At 45.0% G+C, this 21,107-nt stretch overlaps 1 protein-coding gene across 5 annotated transcripts in view; it reads right to left on the bottom strand.

Moving 5' to 3' along the window:
* Positions 1 to 21,107, bottom strand: part of LOC135548655 (homeobox protein cut-like 1) — a 250,386-nt gene that overhangs the window by 120,866 nt on the left and 108,413 nt on the right. For all 5 annotated transcript variants that reach the window (XM_064978472.1, XM_064978476.1, XM_064978475.1 and 2 more), the window contains exon 3: positions 1,714 to 1,761. In XM_064978472.1, coding sequence (XP_064834544.1) covers positions 1,714 to 1,761 — 48 coding nt within the window. The remainder of the gene's footprint in view (positions 1 to 1,713; positions 1,762 to 21,107) is intronic.

Below are 21,107 nucleotides of genomic sequence, written 5' to 3'. Positions count from 1 at the left end.
ATAGTAAATCGTCCTTGAACAGGAAAATCAGAAACAGGACAGTAATTCCATGAAGAGAGATTACTCATGGGTCAGACACCTAATGATGCTCTGTCTGTGGTCTTGACACATCATCAGGGTGAGAGTTGTCATGGACACAAGCATTACACAAGGAAGAGAGCTCCAGATATAATTTAAATGCCTGCTCCTCCGTTTATATGTAAATGTTTAGACTGAATTCAAAACATTTTATGTCATGAATTAGCGAGGGAGACTCACAAACACATGTTCTGAATGTAAAATGCAATCTGACAAAGTGATAAAATCTTACTGTCCTCCATCATTACCAAATTAAATATGTACTGAGAAAGACAGGGGACAAATTTGAAGACGGCAACACTTGCATGTCTCCTAAAACGGTTGACAGTTTTATGAATGCCACTTCCTTTGGACGAGAAGAATTAAAGTCCCTCAAACAAACATAAACAATTACTTGTTCGCAACTGTGACCACATCAGTACATATTCAAAACAGGTTTTTCTATATATATATGACAGATATATTAAAAGTGATTTGACTCAGCCGAGGCAGGAGGCAAGAGGCAGACCCAGCAGTAGCAGAATAGCAGTGAAGCACTCTGAGAGGAGTCAGGCTGGGCCTGCATTGATGCTCTCCATAAAGCCTCAAATCACTAAGCCCTTATTTACTGCAGGAGTGGCACTCGAGGAGGAGGAATTAAGAGATGGCGCCAGAAACACAGCTCTCACTCGCACACCCCTCCTCCCCTTTCCCGCCTCAAGTCTCACAGCTCACATTATTATCATTAAAGTCCCCTAAATCAATGCTGAAGTTACCATACTTTCGGAGCGGCGCAAGGGCTCTCAGGACAAAATGTTAAATCAGCAGGGCTGCTCTCCCCTGTGGCTGGCCTAGGCTGTCAGGGCGCATTGTCAGGGTCAGGGATTTAAACCCGGTGCAGGCATAGTGGGCATTGCGCTCCCTCATGTGAGCCCCCCCACCCTCCTCCAGACTAGAGAGTTAAAGTGCCATTGCCATCAGCCCCCCCCCCCCCCGGAATCCCCCTGGTCTGAACTGGCTCATTTACTTTAATCCACATACCCGTGTTCACATTTCTGAGGCAATGATACCACAACATCACACACACAGAAAGGCAGACCCTCAGTACAGGAGACACAATAGGCAAGAAGTTTCTCCCAATACGCAAGGAATGATTCAGGAGGCCAATGACATTCATTTTGGCATCAAGAGGAGCTTTGCATCAGACGACGTGACACATAGCCATAATGGGGAGGTTGGGGGTGGTGAGTTATGAAACGGAGAAAGGCATGTCTGCCTGGACTTTCAGATTGCAGCTCTGATCAGGAGTGGTTTGGCTGGAATCTTTTAAGGGGATGCAATTTAAACATGGCTGGGAGCTAGAGAGCCTCATAAAAGGACACAAATAATGGACTCCCCTAGCGAGGGCTCCACTGAGGTAGGGAAAGCTCCTCCAGCAGGAGAGCAGAGCAGCCAGCCAGCAGCGGTCTGGCCAGGCAGAGACAGCACATGTCAGCCTTTATGGGGTACGTCAGGGAGCCACTGTTCCCCCGCAAAAACAAAATGGCCACCATCCCTCACTACATACACATTGTACTGTAGGCTACACACAAACACATCCATAATGGATAAAGAAAGCTAGGTGTAACATTATCTAGAGTTTTAAATAGCACTCACCTCTGCTTGGAAGCCTTTGAGCAACGGAGCTACCAGCTTTCGCAGATCCTGCAACACAAAAACGGAAAATGATTAGCGTCTCATAACAATGCTACTTTGTGGAAGAGTAAAACACAATACATTCCCATACGGTGAAAAATGACCAAATCCTCCATTTCCATAGTCTTTAATACCTCAGACATTGGCTTTATCACCACAGTATTGAGCTGAAACCTCTCACAAACAAACCATGTGTTTAGTTTAGAAAAGCCAGACCCCATTTCCACTGCATTCTAAAAAAAAAAAAATCCCTGCTGTCAACTCTGATAGATGAGGCAGTGTTACCTTTTGTTCCCGGATCCGGAGCATAGAAATACGTTAAACATATGAAATTGGGGTCCTGATTTGTCAAAACCGTCCCTGAGGGTAGGCTTGTTCTCTGGGAAAAGGTGGGAAGACAAAACAGAGTATATCACCTTGTGCTACCCTTGAATGAGAGCAGAGAAGACGCTCTGTGTACCCTTTTCTGTGTCCTGTGTGGCTCAGTCGGTAGAGCATGGCGCTTGCAACGCCAAGCGTCGTGGGTTCGTTTCCCACTGGGGCCACCCATATGCAAAAGTAGTGGCCCCAGCCGACTTGTAAGTCGCTTTGGACAAAAGCGTCTGCTAAATGGGATATATTTTATATTTATATTTTTTCACTCGTACCCGTATATGGGTTGAAAATGGCAGATTTTGGGACTGATAAACAACTAAATTGGACAGTAACACAAGCTCTGGCTCTGCGTTTCACAGCGCTGGTTGGGTTTGGACTGACAGCCATTCTGAACAAAAAGTTTGTCGAGTGTGAAGCAACTTTGCCGCGGCACACGCACCTGAACGCACTCATGACTCATTTCTTTGCCTAACAAAATTACAATCTGTTTCCCTGAATTGCATTGTGAAAGCCTAACACTTGTATATCCCATTTTAGAACTGAGCTAGTCATGTCGGCAATACAATAGGCTTTCAAATGATGCCCACCTGACCACCAGATTGCTATTTATAACGGATGGTTTTTGGATTGCGTAGTAACAACAGTAATTGTGTGATGGCGGGGATGCAGGGCTGTGATCCAAACAAAACAACAAGTGTGTTTGCACTAGGTTCCTCAACAAAACAGCTATGAGAGCTTAAAGAAGCACCTTATATTTGAAGACTCTTCTTTGAGTCATAAAAGTGCATTAAAATGATATGTTGCACCTACCCCACATTTCCGAGCCAATATTCTTATCGTGTTACCGAATGTATCCAGAGAATTTTCAACAAATGCGGCGGTAAAAGTACAACAGAGCAATGTAATGTCTGGATTCAGTCTTGTGTCAGGTGAACTGTTGTGTCCTCAACTTTGGTCTAATCATTTCCCCATAGTTTCCAGACTGTTACCTGATTATGCATACGCTTTTCATACTTCTTCTGTAAGAAACATTGACATTTAGCCCATATAGGCCAATATCCACGAGTGTAAAGATTTAAAGGAAAAGCGTAGAGGGCAGGCAGCATACATTTATTTTCACACACACACACACACCTCCTCGTCGTGCCCTCTTTTCCCCACTGCACACATTCTGCATGACTCAGTTGTTTCTGGTTAAATTACCATTCATGCGAAAAGTAGCGATGCGACATGCAAATGTGAGCTCTGTTCATTAATTAACTTCTAAAAGCACTGTTAGGCCTGAAAAACGGGCCAACTTCAACAGCCGGCTATTTCTGTAGCATTATGTGAGAAACCGGGTTGAGTGTCGAATCTGCGGGCTGCGGTCGATGAAAATTAAACCAATTTGAAATGAAGTCACAAAAATAAGAGAATATATATAAGTGCTCCAATCAAAACAAACTGCTCCGTTGTTTCCGACCTTTACTCAACCAATGATGATCATCTTGGGCAACCAACAGTGGAGCGACTGCAACGCCTCGCCATTAAAGTATATCTGATTATGGCCAATTTCAATGTCCATTTGAACAGAGCAGGCGTGTTTGATAGGAAAATTTAATTAAATACGTCTCTGAATAAATCTCAGCTGGGCACAAAAAGGCCTTACATGAGGCCTCCCTATTGGAATGCACAGCATGCTCCAAAACAGAACTGACCACTGTAATGGAGTTAGCAGCAGCCAGTTAGTGGAGTGCATGCACCTACACGTGTGTACACACACACACACACACACACACACACACTTTTAAATGACTGGCCCGCATGAGACAAGTGGACATTTCAGTCCGGACACAGCAGAGGTGTACTCTGTGACACTAGCAAAGCACATGTGTGTCCTGTGACACAATATAACCTCGGTAACGTATTACTGAAACCTTGCGTCATATATTTTAAGGTGATCAACCCTACCTTGAAGGGTAGGCAAAACAACTATGTGACATTAAGAGGTTTTGAATGCCTGGGTCTCTGTCGTATCCTCTCTCCTCGTCTCACTTTCTCACACTCCATTTTGATGATGTGTGTAGGTGTGCCTCCTTTGACTGGCTGTTGTGTACACCAGTGTGCCCTCTTTCCCCCCTTTCCCTCCCTCCCCTGTTCCTCCAAGGAGCCTCTCTGTCAGACGCTGGGGGCTGGCTGACACAGGCCATGCTCTGCTGAGCTAGGCTAACGCTAAGCTAACGTTAGCTTGCGTGTTGGACTTTTCCCACTCCCGGGGAGGGAGCAGCTGGGCCTGCTAATCGCCCATCGGCACTGGCTACTGTACAGATGACATTTATGTAAGGGGCCACGTGACAAAGCGGAAACATCGCTCAACATCTGGTTTCAACATAACACTCCTGCCCTGGCCAAGAGAACTCACAAGTCTTTCTGGATCTCGACAGGGACACACGCACTCAAACCAAGACTATCTGCTTGAGAACTGCAAATGCAATTGTCCCGAATTTGATAGACAGCCTTTCTGCATAAAACTGATCTTCACATTCTGACTGATGGATAAAAAGGCTTAATGGTAATGATCACGGGACCAATAACGGCTAGCCCAGTAAACACTGATCCTCAGGACACACGAGGATTATTCAACCTGGGGTCCTGCAGGGGGTCCGCAAAAATATATATTTCAATTGATTAATATTTATTATTCTTCTCAATGTGTTTTTATGAATATCGCTAGAAACAGAAAATGAATTTTGAATGAAATACCTACAGCAGAAAATAAGTGAATATGTTCTTCATAAAGTCATCATTATTTCTCAACTTCTAATATTGAGCAAATTACATTAATTGGAGCTAATTACACTTGGAGTATGTAACGTTGGCTTTAGAAAAGCACCCGCGAGTACCAGTCTCAGAAAGTGCCGCTGGCTGCTGGTAAGCTTTTTTGACTTGGACATACATTTTTGCCAAAACATGGCTAACCTTTGTTTAACCAGCTAAAAAGCTGTCATTAGCGAAAATGTGTTCGGAGTTATATTTCTAGATAATAGGTTATGTTAGATTTTCTCATAAAATTTAACAAAAATGTATTCGTCACATGCTTCGTAAACAACAAGTATGGACTGACAGTGAAGTGCTTACTTACGGGCCTTTCCCAACAACGCAGAGAGTAGAAAAGAGAAATAGAAAAGTAAAACATGACGTAAAAATAATCGATAAATGAGGAGTAACGATAACTTGGCTATATACAAGGGATACAAGTACCAAAATGAGGGTCAGGGGTACGAGGTAATTGAGGTAGATATGTATATAAACTATGAAAAGGGACAGCTAGTCAACAGTAGTAGCAGCGTATTGGATGAGTAAAAAACAGGTTTGTCAAAAAAGGGTCAATACAGATAGTTAAATAGTTAACCAAATAGCAAGCCGGACAAACTATTTAGCAGTCTTATGGCTTGGAGGTAGAAGCTGTTCAGGGTCCTGTTGTTCCTGACTTGATGCATGGGTACCACTTGCCGTACAGTAGCAGAGAGAACAGTCTATGACTTGGGTGGCTGGAGTCTTTGGCAATTCTTAGGGCCTTCCTCTGACATCACCTAGTATATAGGTCCTGGATTGCAGGGAGCTCTGCCACAGTGCTGTACTGGCTTGTACGCACTGCCCTCTGTAGCACCTTGCGGTCAAATGCCATGAAGTCAAAATGCTCTCAATGGTGCAGCTGTAGAACCTTTTGAGGATCTGGGCCCATGCCAAAACTATTCAACCTCCTGAGAGGGTGGCCCTCTTCACAATGGTGTTGGTGTGTTTGGGCCATGATAGATCCTTATTGATGTGTAGACCAAGGATCTTGAAGCTCTCGACCCGGTCCACTACAGCCCCGTTGATGTGAAGGGGGGCGTGCTCTGCCCTTTATTTCCTGTAGTCCACGATCAGCTCGTGTCTTGCTGACGTTGAGGGAGAGTTTGTTGTCCTAGTACCACACTGCCAGGTCTCTGACCTCCTCCCCTATAGACTGTCTCATCGTCATCGGTGATCAGGCCTACCCCCATTGTGTCGTCGGCAAACTCCATGACGGTGTTGTAGTCATGCGCGGCCACGCAGTTGTGGGTGAAAAGAGAGTACAGGAGGGGACTAAGCACGCTCCCCTGAGGGACCCTGTGTTGCGGGTCAGCCTGGCGGATGTGTTGTTACCTACCCTCACCGCCTGGAGGTGTCCCATCAGGAAGTCCAGGATCCAGTTGCTGAGGGAGGTGTTTAGTCCCAGGGTCCATAGCTTTTTTGAGGAGCTTTGAGGGCATTATGGTGTTGAACACTGAGCTGTAGCGAATTAACAGCGTTCTCACATAGGTGTTCTTTTTGCCCAAGTGGGAAAGGACAGTGTGGAGTGCAATAGAGATTGTGTCATCTGTGGATCTGTTGGGGCGGTATGCGAATTGGATGTCTGGGAAGGTGTTGATGTGAGCCACAACCAGTCTTTCAAAGCATGTTATGGCTACAGATGTGAGTACCACGGGCGATAGTCATTTAGACATGTTACCTGTTTGATGGTTTTTCAGCGGGCATAGCAGGATTTCATATAAGTATCCAGGTGTCCTGCTCCTTGAAAGCAGCAGCCCTTGTCCTTAGCTCAGTGCGGATGTTGCCTGTAATCTATAGCGTCTAGCTGGGATATGTACATACGGTCAACAGTGGGGACGACATTGTTGATGCACTTTTAATGAAGCCGATGGCTAATGTGGTCAATTTCTCAATGCCATCGGATGAGTCCCAGTACACATTCCAGTCTGTGCTCGCGAAACAGTCTTGTAGCTTAGCATCCACTTCATCGGACCACTTCCATATTGTGCTCATCACTGGTACTTCCTATTTGAGTTTTTGCTTGTAAGCAGGAATCAGGATAAGAGTTATGGTCGCCTCTAGTTGCACAGGTGACCTTACGTAAAATGGATTTCAGTTTTCGTGCATTAAAATTACCGGCCAATAGGAGTGCTGCCTCTGGATGAGCAGTTTCTTGTTCGCTTATGGCCCTATACAGCTTGTTGAGTGCGGTCTTTGTGCTAGCAACAGTTTGAGATGGTAAATAGACAGCTACGAAAAATATAGATCAGAAAATTGGTAAATTGCATGGTGTACAGCTTATCATGAGGTATTCTAACTAAGGCAAGCAGAACCTCGTGCCTTCCTTCATTTTAGAGATGACGCACAAACTGTTGCCCCTTGAGCTTACCCGACGCTGCTGTTCTGTCCTGCCGACGCTTTGAAAAACCAGCAAGAATATTATCCCTGTCCTTGTTCAGCAACATTTTAGAGAAACATAGGATAATACAGTTCTTCAGGTTCCGTTGATAGGATAGTCTTGAATGAAGCTCGTCCAGTTTGTTCTCCCGCGATTGTATATTCGCAATAGAACAGCGGAGGCAGTTTATTTACTCGCCTCTGCTGTTTCATCAGGGTGCCCGTAAGTCGGCCTCTATATTATCGCCGTCACTTTGTCTTCCGAGTGTCGGGGATGAGGTCCTGGTCCGGGGTGAGCAGTATGTCCTGCGCCGCCGACTCATTAAAGTAGAAATCTTTATCCAAATCGAGGTAAGAAATTACAGCTCTGAAGTCCAGAAGCTCTTTTTGTCATAGGAAACGATGACAGAAACATTATTTACCAAAAAAGTTGAGATAAGTGCAAAATAAAAAATAGCAAGTTTGGTCAGGAGCCTGTAAAACAGCCTCTGTACATTCCAGCACCATTCTCTGAGAAGAAGGGGGTCAAAATAACGAAATACTATCTACCAACTCTATTAATTTTAAGATGTCGATTACTTCTCCTTTCCAAACACTTAATAAGGGTTGTTATGGTGGTGGCACTGGAAATATATAGATCTTGTAATGATATGGTATACGCCATGTAGATGATGCTGTTTGATCAGGCCAGAAGAGACAGCAGGGTGAGGTATGCCAATGTATATGGAGACGAATGAAGTAGGGATGGCAGTTAAACCTATAGGAAGCATACAGTACGCAGGCAGGGTAGTATGGTAAATAGCTCCAGAGAGCACAAGAGAGGAGTAAACAGCAGGGCTTCCCCTCTCTCTCTCTCTCTACACCACCAGGGAGCTCCCCGTCCTGGAAACCAGCCCAGAACTCCAGGGAAGCAAGCCTGCAGGTCCACACACACACAGACACACACACGTCTCAGCTAGCTGGAGGTAGCAGCGGGAGAGAGTGAGAGAGGAGGAAAGAAAGAAAGAGGGTGAGGAGTGTAAGGGAGGAGAAGAGGGGAAGAGGATGAGAGTCTGATACAGAAATGAGTTGACGAGCTTTACTTCAGACATGGCGGCCATCACCTTTCCTCAGGGATCCCTCCACTGGCTGCCACCATAATCTAAGCACAGCGGTCACATGAACACGGTTTCTTTCCCCCAGTGACAGTCCAGGACATAGACAATGGCTTCTTTTCATATTCAGCTTTTAAGTAACCCTTTCTCCTCTTTTAATAGTCGACCCACTGAGTGGCTCTCATTTCGTGTTTGAGTGCACTGGACCTGTGCGGTCATTGTTCAATGAAATAAGCAGCGTACAGTGGAGACCCTCAGGGTGTACTACTCGGGCCAACTCGCTCTCATCTCCACGCATCCCAGCTCTCCACTATAGAGGCTGGGCTACAGCATTAGTCTACGTCATGAAGAAGAGAGAGAAAGCGCCTGGGTTTAGAAACAGCATTTGCGTCATTTATGTTTTTTTTGTTGCCTGTGTTGAGGGTTTCAAATGAGGTCACTTATTTTGTACAGAGAGCATAAAATGGTATTTGAACTGAAGTGAGAAATAGGGAAATAGAATGTCTATTCCTTGAGGGTGGAGAGCTGCTCTCCCTTCATTTCTCCCTTTTTATTTTTTCCCCTCACGGTCCCTACCACGGGGTGAATCTCGGTTAACCCAGAACTAAAGTCCTGCGTAACTGGTCAGCTTCTCAATTAAGTTCTGGATCCATATGTGTTAAGAGAAGAGATGCTAGAATGATGAGTGGAACAGGAACCCTCCTTCTATGTCAGTGAAGGGCACATTTTTTACTTTATTTAACTAGGCGAATGTCCCCTCCCCTTCCGAAATTCCAAAGATGCTAACACCTGCGAAATCGGGATTTGTCCAAATAACTTGTGACGAAAAACCCAAACCCAGGAACTAATGCTGCTCGTTATCCCACACACCCCATTCCTTACCGACAGATTCCATGGTACCAGTTATGCTTACGTAGATCTGTCAATCTATGTCAATCCATTAAAAATGGGGTTAGCACCATGGATGGATTTCTCGCTCTCCCTCCCTCTTTCCACCACTCCGTCCTTTTGCCACTGGGTCACTGTTGCACCATGGCAAGAGTTCTCTCTCTTTCCCCCACCCTCTGCCACTGGGTCTGTAAGCCAAGTGGCTGCTTGCCAAGCCTCACACTGGCTGTGGCCTGGCCTGGCTGAGGCTAACCCCCGTGTCTGGGCTACAGGCTGGCTACAGGGGGCAGACGAGTCAGCGGTCAGGGGCAAGGGGGCTCATGACTCAGCCAAAGCCCTGCACATCAGTGCCCACGAGAGAGGGTCCTGCCAGCCCTGACATGACAGAGGGCAAGAAGAGGAAAGACAAGAGGATGAGGCAACGAATGAAAGAGGGAGGGAGGGAGGGAGAGCGAGCGAGCGAGTGAAAGAGAGGTTGAGATAGACTGAAGACTGAAGATGAAATGGAAAAGGGGGAAATGAATGAGTACACAGTGAAAGAGTTGGACGAAACATCCTTTACATGTCTCCTTCCTCAGAGACCTCTCAGCTTAAACAATCTCCCACTTCCGCCAATGGCCAGCACCCCCCACCACACACACATACAGCATCTTTAATGCAGGGCCGTGAATGGAGGGGGGTTGTGTTGGTTGGTTCCAGAGAAATTATGGAGTGAATAATTCATGACTGACGAGGCTTTCTCCTCAGGCGGCGTCTGGCACTCCCTGCTCTCTATTCGTACCAGTGTGGTCCCGGCTCTCTCTCCCTGTCTCTTTTCCCTACCTTCCTCACCATTGCGCACGACTCCAACATCATTAAGCTTGCTGACGACCCGAAGTTGGTAGACTTGATCACTGACATAAGACAGCCTGTGGACACGAGGTCAGAGACCTCGTGTCCACATCACTAAGGATCTATCATGGTCCACACACCCCAACACAGTTGTGAAGAGGGCATGACAATGCCTCTTCCCCCTCAGGAGGCTTTTGTCATGGGCCCTCAGATCCTCAAAAAGTTATACAGCTGCACCATTGAGAGCAACATGACTAGCGGCATCCGCTTGGTAAGGAAACTGCTTGGCATCCGACTGTAAGGTGCTATAGAGGGTAGTGCGTATGGCCCACTACATCACTGGGGCCAAGCTTCTTGCTATCCAGGACCACTATACCAGGCGGTGTCAAAGGAAGGTCCTAAACATAGTCAGTCCAGCCATCCAAGTCCTGGACTGTTCTTCCTCTTACCGCACGGCAAGCGGTACTTATGCACCAATTCTGGAACCAACAGGACCCTGAATAGCTTCTACTTACAAGCCATAAGACTGCTAAATAGTTAGTTCAATAGTTAACCAAAAAGCTACCCGGACTGTCTGCCTTGACTCTTTTTGCATAAACTTTTTTGACTCATCACATACAGTGGAGTAAAAAAGTAGATAGTCAGCCACCAATTGTGCAAGTTCTCCCACTTAAAAAGATGAGGCCTGTAATTCTCATCATAGGTACACTTCAACTATGACAGACAAAATGAGAAGAAAAAAAATCCAGAAAATCACATTGTAGGATTTTTTATGAATTTATTTGCAAATTATGGTGGAAAATAAGTATTTGGTCAATAACAAAAGTTTCTCAATACTTTGTTATATACCCTTTGTTGGCAATGACAGAGGTCAAAAGTTTTCTGTAAATCTTCACAAGGTTTTCACACACTGTTGCTGGTATTTTGGCCCATTCCTCCATGCAGATCTCCTCTAGAGCAGTGATGTTTTGAGGCTATGTACATAAAGATATGAATGAGTGATGGTGCAGAGCAGCATAGGCAAGATACAGTAGATGGTATCGAGTACAGTATATACATATGAGATGAGTATGTAAACAAAGTGGCATAGTTAAAGTGGCTAGTGATGCATGTATTACATAAGGATGCAGTAGATGATATAGAGTACAGTATATACATATGAGATGAATAATGTAGGGTATGTAAACATTATATTAGGTAGCATTGTTTAAAGTGGCTAGTGATATATTTTACATCCTTTCCCATCAATTCCCATTATTGAAGTGGCTGGAGTTGAGTCAGTGTGTTGGCAGCAGCCACTCAATGTTAGTGGTTGCTGTTTAACAGTCTGATGGCCTTGAGATAGAAGCTGTTTTTCAGACTCTCGGTCCCAGCTTTGATGCACCTGTACTGACCTCGCCTTCTGGATGATAGTGGGGTGAACAGGCAGTGGCTCGGGTGGGTGTTGTCCTTGATGATCTTTATGGCCTTCCTGTAACATCGGGTGGTGTAGGTGTCCTGGAGGGCAGGTAGTTTGCCCCCGGTGATACGTTGTGCAGACCTCACTACCCTCTGGAGAGCCTTGCGGTTGTGGGCGGAGCAGTTGCCGTACCAGGCGGTGATACAGCCCGCCAGGATGCTCTCGATTGTGCATCTGTAGAAGTTTGTGAGTGCTTTTGGTGACAAGCCGAATTTCTTCAGCCTCCTGAGGTTGAAGAGGCTCTGCTGCGCCTTCTTCAAGATGCTGTCTGTGTGAGTGGACCAATTCAGTTTGTCTGTGATGTGTATGCCGAGGAACTTAAAACTTACTACCCTCTCCACTACTGTTCCATCAATGTGGATAGGGGGGTGTTCCCTCTGCTGTTTCCTGAAGTCCACAATCATCTCCTTAGTTTTGTTGACGTTGAGTGTGAGGTTATTGTCCTGACACCACACTCCGAGGGCCCTCACCTCCTCCCTGTAGGCCGTCTCGTCGTTGTTGGTAATCAAGCCTACCACTGTTGTGTCGTCCGCAAACATGATGATTGAATTGGAGGCGTGCGTTGCCGCGCAGTCGTGGGTGAACAGGGAGTACAGGAGAGGGCTCAGAACGCACCCTTCTGGGGCCCCAGTGTTGAGGATCAGCGGGGTGGAGATGTTGTTGCCTACCCTCACCACCTGGGGGTGGCCCGTCAGGAAGTCCAGTACCCAGTTGCACAGGGCGGGGTCGAGACCCAGGGTCTCGAGCTTGATGACGAGCTTGGAGGGTACTATGGTGTTAAATGCCGAGCTGTAGTCGATGAACAGCATTCTCACATAGGTATTCCTCTTGTCCAGATGGGTTAGTGCAGTGTGCAGTGTGGTTGAGATTGCATCGTCTGTGGACCTATTTGGGCGGTAAGCAAATTGGAGTGGGTCTAGGGTGTCAGGTAGGGTGGAGGTGATATGGTCCTTGACTAGTCTCTCAAAGCACTTCATGACGACGGAAGTGAGTGCTACGGGGCGGTAGTCGTTTAGCTCAGTTACCTTAGCTTTCTTGGGAACAGGAGCAATGGTGGCCCTCTTGAAGCATGTGGGAACAGCAGACTGGTATAGGGATTGATTGAATATGTCCGTAAGCACACCAGCCAGCTGGTCTGCGCATGCCCTGAGGGCGCGGCTGGGGATGCCGTCTGGGCCTGCAGCCTTGCGAGGGTTAACACGTTTAAATGTTTTGCTCACCTCGGCTGCAGTGAAGGAGAGACTGCATGTTTCCGTTGCAGGCCGTGTCAGTGGCACTGTGTTGTCCTCCTTAGCTTGTTTGATAGCCTTACGGAGGGAATAGCTGCACTGTTTGTATTCGGTCATATTACCAGTCACCTTGTCCTGATTAAAAGCAGTGTGTAGTGTGTTACTGATGGTAGGCTTTGTTACTTTGGTCCCAGCTCTCTGCAGGTAGGGGCGAGGAGAGGGGCGGAAGCTATACTGTTACATATGTAAACTTCCGACTTCAACTGTACACACACATACACACACACACGTTTGCGGTCACATAGAAATGTCCTTGTTTTTTAAAGAAAATCACATTTTGTTGTTCATTAAAATAACATCAAATTGATCAGAAATACAGTGTATACATTGTAAATGACTATTGTAGTTGGTAACAGATGATTTTTAATGGAATATCAACATAGCCGTACAGAGGCCCATTATCAGCAACCATCACTCTTGTGTTCCAATGGCATGCTGTGTTAGCTAATCAAAGTTTATCATCTTAAAAGACTAATTGAGCATTAGAAAACCCTTTTGCAATTATGTTAGCACAGCTAAAAACTGTTGTGCTAATTAAAGCAATAAAACTGGTCTTCTTTAGACTAGTTGATTATCTGGAGCATCAGCATTTGTGTGTTCGATTACAGGCTCAAACTGGCCAGAAACAAAGGACTTTCTTCTGAAAGTCATCAGTCTAATCTTGTTCTGAGAAATGAAGGCTAGTCCATGCGAGAAATTGCCAAGAAACTGAAGATCTGGTACAACGCTGTGTACTACTCCCTTCACAGAACAGCGCAAACTGGCCCTAACCAGAATAGAAAGAGGAGGCCCCGGTGCACAACTGAGCAAGAGGACAGGTACATTAGTGTCTCTAGTTTGAGAAACAGAAAACCTCACAAGTCTTCAACTGGCAGCTTCATTAAATAGTACCCGCAAAACACCAGTCTCAACGTCAACTGAAGAGGCGACTCCGGGATGAGGCCTTCCAGGCAGAGTTTCAAAGAAAAAGCCATATCTCAGACTGGCCAATAAAAATAAATGATTACGATGGGCAAAAGAACACAGACACTGGACAGAGGAACTCTGCCTAGAAGGCCAGCATTCCGGAGTCACCTCTTCACTGCTGACGTTGAGACTGGTGTTCTGCGGGTACTATTTAATGAAGCTGCCACTTGAGAACTTGTGAGGTGTATACATGTATACATTAACTGTATACATTTCATACACCAAGGTATTTTTTAAATGTTCTATTTATATCTTTAAATCAACCAATGAAATCAAGCCACATACAGCCATGACTACAGACACCTGTGCGTGTCTTTTCAAAGCATATCAATTAGTGAACCGCAGTATTTGTCACAATAATCTGATGAAGACAGCTTGTCTGTCGAAACACTGGTTCTAGAATTATTGCATTTGAGCTCCTAGAGCGTGAGGCTCTCATTTTCTTTTTCAACTTCTGATCGTGACAAATTCAATGATCTCAGACATGTTCGCCCATGTAACCAGAGAGCATAATAGTCCTTTTCACATTGAACAGAATCCCAGGGAGAACAGGAATGTGTTAACAGAACAAGATCAGAGGTCGGGTTATGCGTTCTGTTCCTGCACTAATGTGTCTCCACTCCATTGCATCCCTCCATATAAAACGGCTAAAAACACCACTGGTTCTCTCTATCTTTCTGAAGGAACCAGTAGGGAAGGAATAGATAGGCCTATGTAGTGGGTTAATTCTCCACCTCCGCCGTTTCAGGGGGAAGGCCTGACCCCTGCTTGTCTTCCCTTGCTGATTGGGTTTGCCGGGCCCATCTGACAAAGTCAGAACACATTAGCCTGCTTCTTATTCCAGGGGTCCGGGCAGGCCAGGCTGGGTGCCACACAGCTAGGCTACACCTGCTACACCTCGGCAGGACAAAGAGAGAGCAGAGCAGGAAGCAGTGATGAATGAGAGGAGACTCCAATGATAAGAGAAACACCACCCACCCTCCGCGGCTACAGGAAATAGAACCTCGACACTTCTGGGAGAGCCCCAATTACAGAGCTCGTCCCTGTCAACGACCCCCCCCCCTGATAGCGGACACTTTAGAAGTCGTTTTACAAAATGGTGACTCAATGCCACCAGACGTTTTACACACACAACCTTGGATGTCAGACACTTTATGGGTTATTTTACTAATGCATTCTCAAGTAGCAGACAATTCACAGAGTAGACTAGGCCTATTCTACAAACCCCAATCACAATACCAAGACCTTTACATGTTGTTTTACAAACACCGACTGAACAGAATATCAGACAATTTATGAGTTGGGGTTAGACAGACAGTCTCCACAATACCAGAAGACAGAGCTATTTTACAAACATTGGCAGAGGCTATACAAACACTATTCTGATACTAGACACTTCACAAACACCCCTACCTCAATACCAGACGCTCACTGCTCAAATATAATACAATGAACTTCAAACACCTAACTGGCATACAATGCATTATCCTCACAGCCGGCCACAGACATGCAGACACCCTGACAACACATCTCACTATGTCTCTGGAGACCCCCAGACACAGACTCAATCCGTTTTATTATCAATAGGCAGACCCCTCCCTCTCGACAGACTCCCCCTCCCTCCTCCACTGCACTGCAAACACCATCCACCGTGCCGCATCTGGAGGTGGCCAGATCCACTCACAATTAAAGACCCGGCTCTTTGACCTCCCCTCATTTCACTTCTGCCAAAGGCCAACAACCATTATGTCAGACTGGGAGGAAAGAGCCTGATGTGGGAAACGGCAGACATTTAAAGTATACCGCCCCTAACTTTGTCACAGAAAATGACCAACCTTGGCTATATCTGTGTTTTCGACAACATGTGAGACCAAAATAAGAGAAACATGGGTAGTTTAAGGAATAATCCACCTCACTATTGTGGTTGTAAATTGCTACCTAACGAACAGGGGGGGTTGAGGGGATGGGGTAGTCTCAGGGTCAAGTGGACTGGGGGAGGCAGGGGGGAGGGGGTACGTGAGAGCTGGCCAGAGACACAGACACTCCTCTCCACCCCCTCCAGCCCCCTGCTGCCCTCTCTTGCCCCAGACGCTTGTCTAGGAATGAGGTCACGACTCTCCCATAGTCCCCCACACAAAGGTCTGTAGTGTCGAGCTACCCCTTGGGTCCCAGAGCTGGCCAGCCAGCCTGTCAACCAGCCAGCCTCATGGACAGCATCTTCTCCCCACAGATGCTACGCTGGTCTGGGCCACCATCCACCTTCCTCAACACCCCAGACAATACGATCAATCACCCCCGCTCCCAATGAAGAGACACCCATCCTCTGCCCCCACGCCGCACCACAAACAAAAGCTGTCCAAGGTTTTTGAATGGCAGGGTTGGCCCGTTGTCGGAGCTGAATTTTATTCAGAATTTAGATGCCCCCATCTTGGCAGTGTAGAGACATTTTAAACCCCCTGCAATACTAAGGGGCTGGGTTGGTGTCTACTAAGCTAACATATGGAATTGTTTTAAGATGGTCGAACCAAGGATCATTTAGCTATTTGATTTTGAATTGTAGGGCCCGAGTAACTATTTAAAATACAGTGGGGCAAAAAAGTATTTAGTCAGCCACAAATTGTGCAAGTTCTCCCACTTAAAAAGATGAGGCCTGTAATTTTCATCATAGGTACACTTCAACTATGACAGACAAAATGAGAAGGAAAAAAATCCAGAAAATAACATTGTAGGATTTTTAAATAATTTATTTGCAAATTATGGTGGAAAATAAGTATTTGGTCAATAACAAACGTTCTCAATACTTTGTTATATACCCTTTGTTGGCAATGACAGAGGTCAAACATTTTCTGTAAGTCTTCACAAGGTTTTCACACACTGTTGCTGGTATTTTGGCCCATTCCTCCATGCAGATCTCCTCTAGATTAGTGATGTTTTGGGGCTGATGCTGGGCAACACGGACTTTCAACTCCCTCCAAAGATTTTCTATGGGGTGGAGATCTGGAGGCTGGCTAGGCCACTCCAGGACCTTGAAATGCTTCTTACGAAGCCACTCCTTCGTTGCCCGGGCGGTGTGTTTGGGATCATTGTCATGCTGAAAGACCCAGCCACATTTCCTCTTCAATGCCCTTGCAGTGGGAAGGAGGTTTTCACTCAAAATCTCACGATACATGGCCCCATTCATTCTTTCCTTTACACGGATCAGTCGTCCTGGTCCCTTTGCAGAAAAACAGCCCCAAAGCATGATGTTTCCACCCCATGCTTCACAGTAGGTATGGTGTTCTTTGGATGCAACTCAGCATTCTTTGTCCTCCAAACACGACGAGTTGAGTTTTTACCAAAAAGTTATATTTTGGTTTCATCTGACCATATGACATTCTCCCAATCTTCTTCTGGATCATCCAAATGCCCTCTAGCAAACTTCAGACGGGCCTGGACATGTACTGGCTTAAGCAGGGGGCCACGTCTGGCACTGCAGGATTTGATTCCCTGGCGGGTAGTGTGTTACTGATGGTAGGCTTTGTTACTTTGGTCCCAGCTCTCTGCAGGTCATTCACTAGGTCCCCCCGTGTGGTTCTGGGATTTTTGCTCACCGTTCTTGTGATCATTTTGACCCCACGGGGTGAGATCTTGCGTGGAGCCCCAGATCGAGGGAGATTATCAGTGGTCTTGTATGTCTTCCATTTCCTAATAATTGCTCCCACCGTTGATTTCTTCAAACCAAGCTGCTTACCTATTGCAGATTCAGTCTTCCCAGCCTGGTGCAGGTCTACAATTTTGTTTCTGGTGTCCTTTGACAGCTCTTTGGTCTTGACCATAGTGGAGTTTGGAGTGTGACTGTTTGAGGTTGTGGACAGATGTCTTTTATACTGATAAGTTTAAACAGGTGCCATTAATACAGGTAACGAGTGGAGGACAGAGGAGCCTCTTAAAGAAGAAGTTACAGGTCTGTGAGAGCCAGGAATGTTGCTTGTTTGTAGGTGACCAAATACTTATTTTCCACCATAATTTGCAAATAAATTCATTAAAAATCCTACAATGTGATTTTCTGGATTTATTTTTCTCATTTTGTCCGTCATAGTTGAGGTGTACCTATGATGAAAATTACAGGCCTCTCTCATCTTTTTAAGTGGGATAACTTGCACAATTGGTGGCTGACAAAATACTTTTTTTGCCCCACTGTATATATAAAACAATTATTTGATGAAACATTGAATTTGGCCTTACTGCTATTAGCCCATAGAAACGCATTCAATAACATATCCATACATGGCAAAACATATGAGAGATATAAGAAAGCTCAGGAAATTATTTTTATTGACACATATTTAACAGCGCCTTCAGAAAGTACTCATACCCCTTGACATATTTCACATTTTGTTGTGTTACAGCCTGAATTCAAAATGAATGAAAAAATATATATTCTCACCCATCTACAAACAATACAGAAATATATAATTTACATAAGTATTCATACCCCTGAGTCAATACGTTACAATCATCTTTGGCAGCGATTACACCTGTGTGTCTTTCTGGTTAAGTCTCCAAGAGCGTTGCACACCTGGATTGCACAATATTTGCACAGTATTCCTTTATTTATTATTCAAAGTCCATCTAGGTGGTTGCTGATCATTGCTAGACAGCCATTTTCAAGTCTTTTCAAGTCTTGCCCCAAGTCAAAACGAACTAACTCAAATCAAATTGTATTTGCCCTCAGCTTACCTCAGCCCATCCCACCTATGTTCTTTTTTTTTTTTTACCCATCTACCAATAGCTGCCCTTCTTTGCGAGGCATTGGAAAACCTCCCTGATCTTTGTGGTTGAATCGGTGTCTGAAATTCACTGCTCGACTGACCTTACAGATAACTGTGTATGGTACAGAGATTATTTTTTAATTGTTTTTAATGTTAAACACTTTTATTGCAGACAGAGTGAGTCCATGCAACTTATTACGTGGCTTATGAAGCACATTTTACTCCTGAACTTATGTAGGCTTACCATAACAAAGGGTTGAATGCTTATTGACTCAAGACATTTCAGCTTTTAATTTTTTATTATAATTTTTTTTTAATACTAATTCCACTGACATTATTGGGTATTGTGTGTAAGCCAGTGACAATCTCAATTTAATCCATTTTTAATTCAGGCTATAACACAACAAAATGTGGAAAAGGTTCAAGGGTGTGAATACTTTCTGGAAGGCACTTTACGTCGATTCATTTTTTAAACGGGTACAGAGTTACCTTCAGACGAGTCTTGTGGGCGTCCTCGAGCAAAACAAGAAGCTCACCTTTCGATTGTGGGGCCATATTTTTATTTTTTTACCTTTATTTAACCAGGCAAGTCAGTTAAGAACAAATTCTTATTTTCAATGACGGCCTAGGAACAGTGGGTTAACTGCCTGTTCAAGGGCAGAACGACAGATTTGCACCTTGTCAGCTCGGGGGTTTGAACTTGCAACCATCCGGTTACTAGTCCAACACTAACCACTAGCCTACCCTGCCGTTTGGTTGGACGCTACAGGCAGAAGTAGACCTCACGCGGCGGTACAGACCTCACGCGGCGGTACAGACCTCACGCGGCGGTACAGACCTCACGCGGCGGTACAGACCTCACGCGGCGGTACAGACCTCACGCGGCGGTACAGACCTCACGCGGCGGTACAGACCTCACGCGGCGGTACAGACCTCACGCGGCGGTACAGACCTCACGCGGCGGTACAGACTTCACATGGCGGTTCAGACCTCACATGGCGGTACAGACTTCACATGGCGGTTCAGACCTCACATGGCGGTACAGACGTCAGATGCTACAGACGTATTCGTGAGAAGACAGATTTTTGGGACGTCTCCTGGTCTGACAAACATCACTGTAGCTTTCCTTCCACCGCAGATGCAGAAGGCCGATATTAGCGGATGCGGTGGGTTGAGATGCCACGCAACAAAAACATCTGTAGCTTAGACGGATTTTGATGAGGATATCTTTCAATTCTCCATGGAGCCAAGATATATGTTTTTACAGTTTACAATCAAATTTCCTGCGAATCATATTCTACCATGGAGCTGAGAGAAAATGTTGCACTTTTAAAAACACATTTTCTGCAATTCTATGCAATTTGCCATAGCTAATAGTGTGTTATTTTGCTCAAACATAATAACAAAACATGTTATTTTCTCCCTGACTGTCTAGTTTATTGACTGAATACTTGTTTTTCCAGTGAGCAGTTTCTAGCCCAGCAAGGAAAAGTGATTTACGATTACGATGCAGTTAGCTTACTAACGTTATTTGCTGTTAGCTAGCTTGCTGGCTAACTTCTGCTAACATACTACAATCCGATGCCCATGTCAACTACTAGAATGCTTAAGACAGCTAAACCTAACTCGCTGAATGAACACTTATTCGATATGAGCTACCTACTTTATGCCAATATAATAATATATATTCCTTGTTACTGTGGACGTCATGCACTTAGCTTACTAATGTCGGGTAAATGTAGATCCGATGCCCCTGCCTATGTGAAAATAAAGCGAAAACAATAGCTTAAAAATGTATCACTTTTGTACAATTTATATCTATAGGCGACAAATCTAAGCTTTAGGGCATAACTTAAGTGTGCCAAATAGCCTACACGCCAATTGCCAAATGTTTTTGGGAACGGGCAGAAAAAGTTGAAAACCTTGACCCACGGAGGCAAAAAGGACAATGTCGGAGTTTAATTCAATAAGAGAAAAGCTGCTCGGGACTCGGGATCAGGTACAGGAGTGGAGAAATAGGATTTCTTTCTTTCAGCATTTTGAGAGAATGCAAATGTGCAGTTCGATACCATCTTTGGAGGTACTGTCTTTATCAGCATCATAAAAGCGGATTGCATTTCAACCACATGAAATATGCATCCAAACCCAACTGAAATCTTATCAGAGACGTGTTGAGTCATTCACAGCAATCTATTTCCTTACAACCGGTCAAACCGATGTCATTTGGAAATTGTGCATAGAAAATCTTTATTTGTATTTATTGCATTTTTACCCATCCCTATTTTTCTGCGAAAGAATCAGAGGTAACAGAGTAATGATTACCGATGACAAATAGATTAAAGCATTCATTCCATCGATTTACGACATCTATCTAATTATAGACAAGTTGGCTAATAAATAGCCTACCAAAATGTTGAAAATTATAAGCAGTAACGTATCTAAATCAACACACGGAGTGTGTTATTCCATCACGGTTTATTATTACGAATAG

This window comes from Oncorhynchus masou, chromosome 11, assembly GCF_036934945.1.
Source record: "Oncorhynchus masou masou isolate Uvic2021 chromosome 11, UVic_Omas_1.1, whole genome shotgun sequence".
NCBI lineage: Eukaryota > Metazoa > Chordata > Actinopteri > Salmoniformes > Salmonidae > Oncorhynchus > Oncorhynchus masou.
Note: the sequence above shows the minus strand (reverse complement) of the source record. Positions and strands in the feature narration are given on the sequence as shown.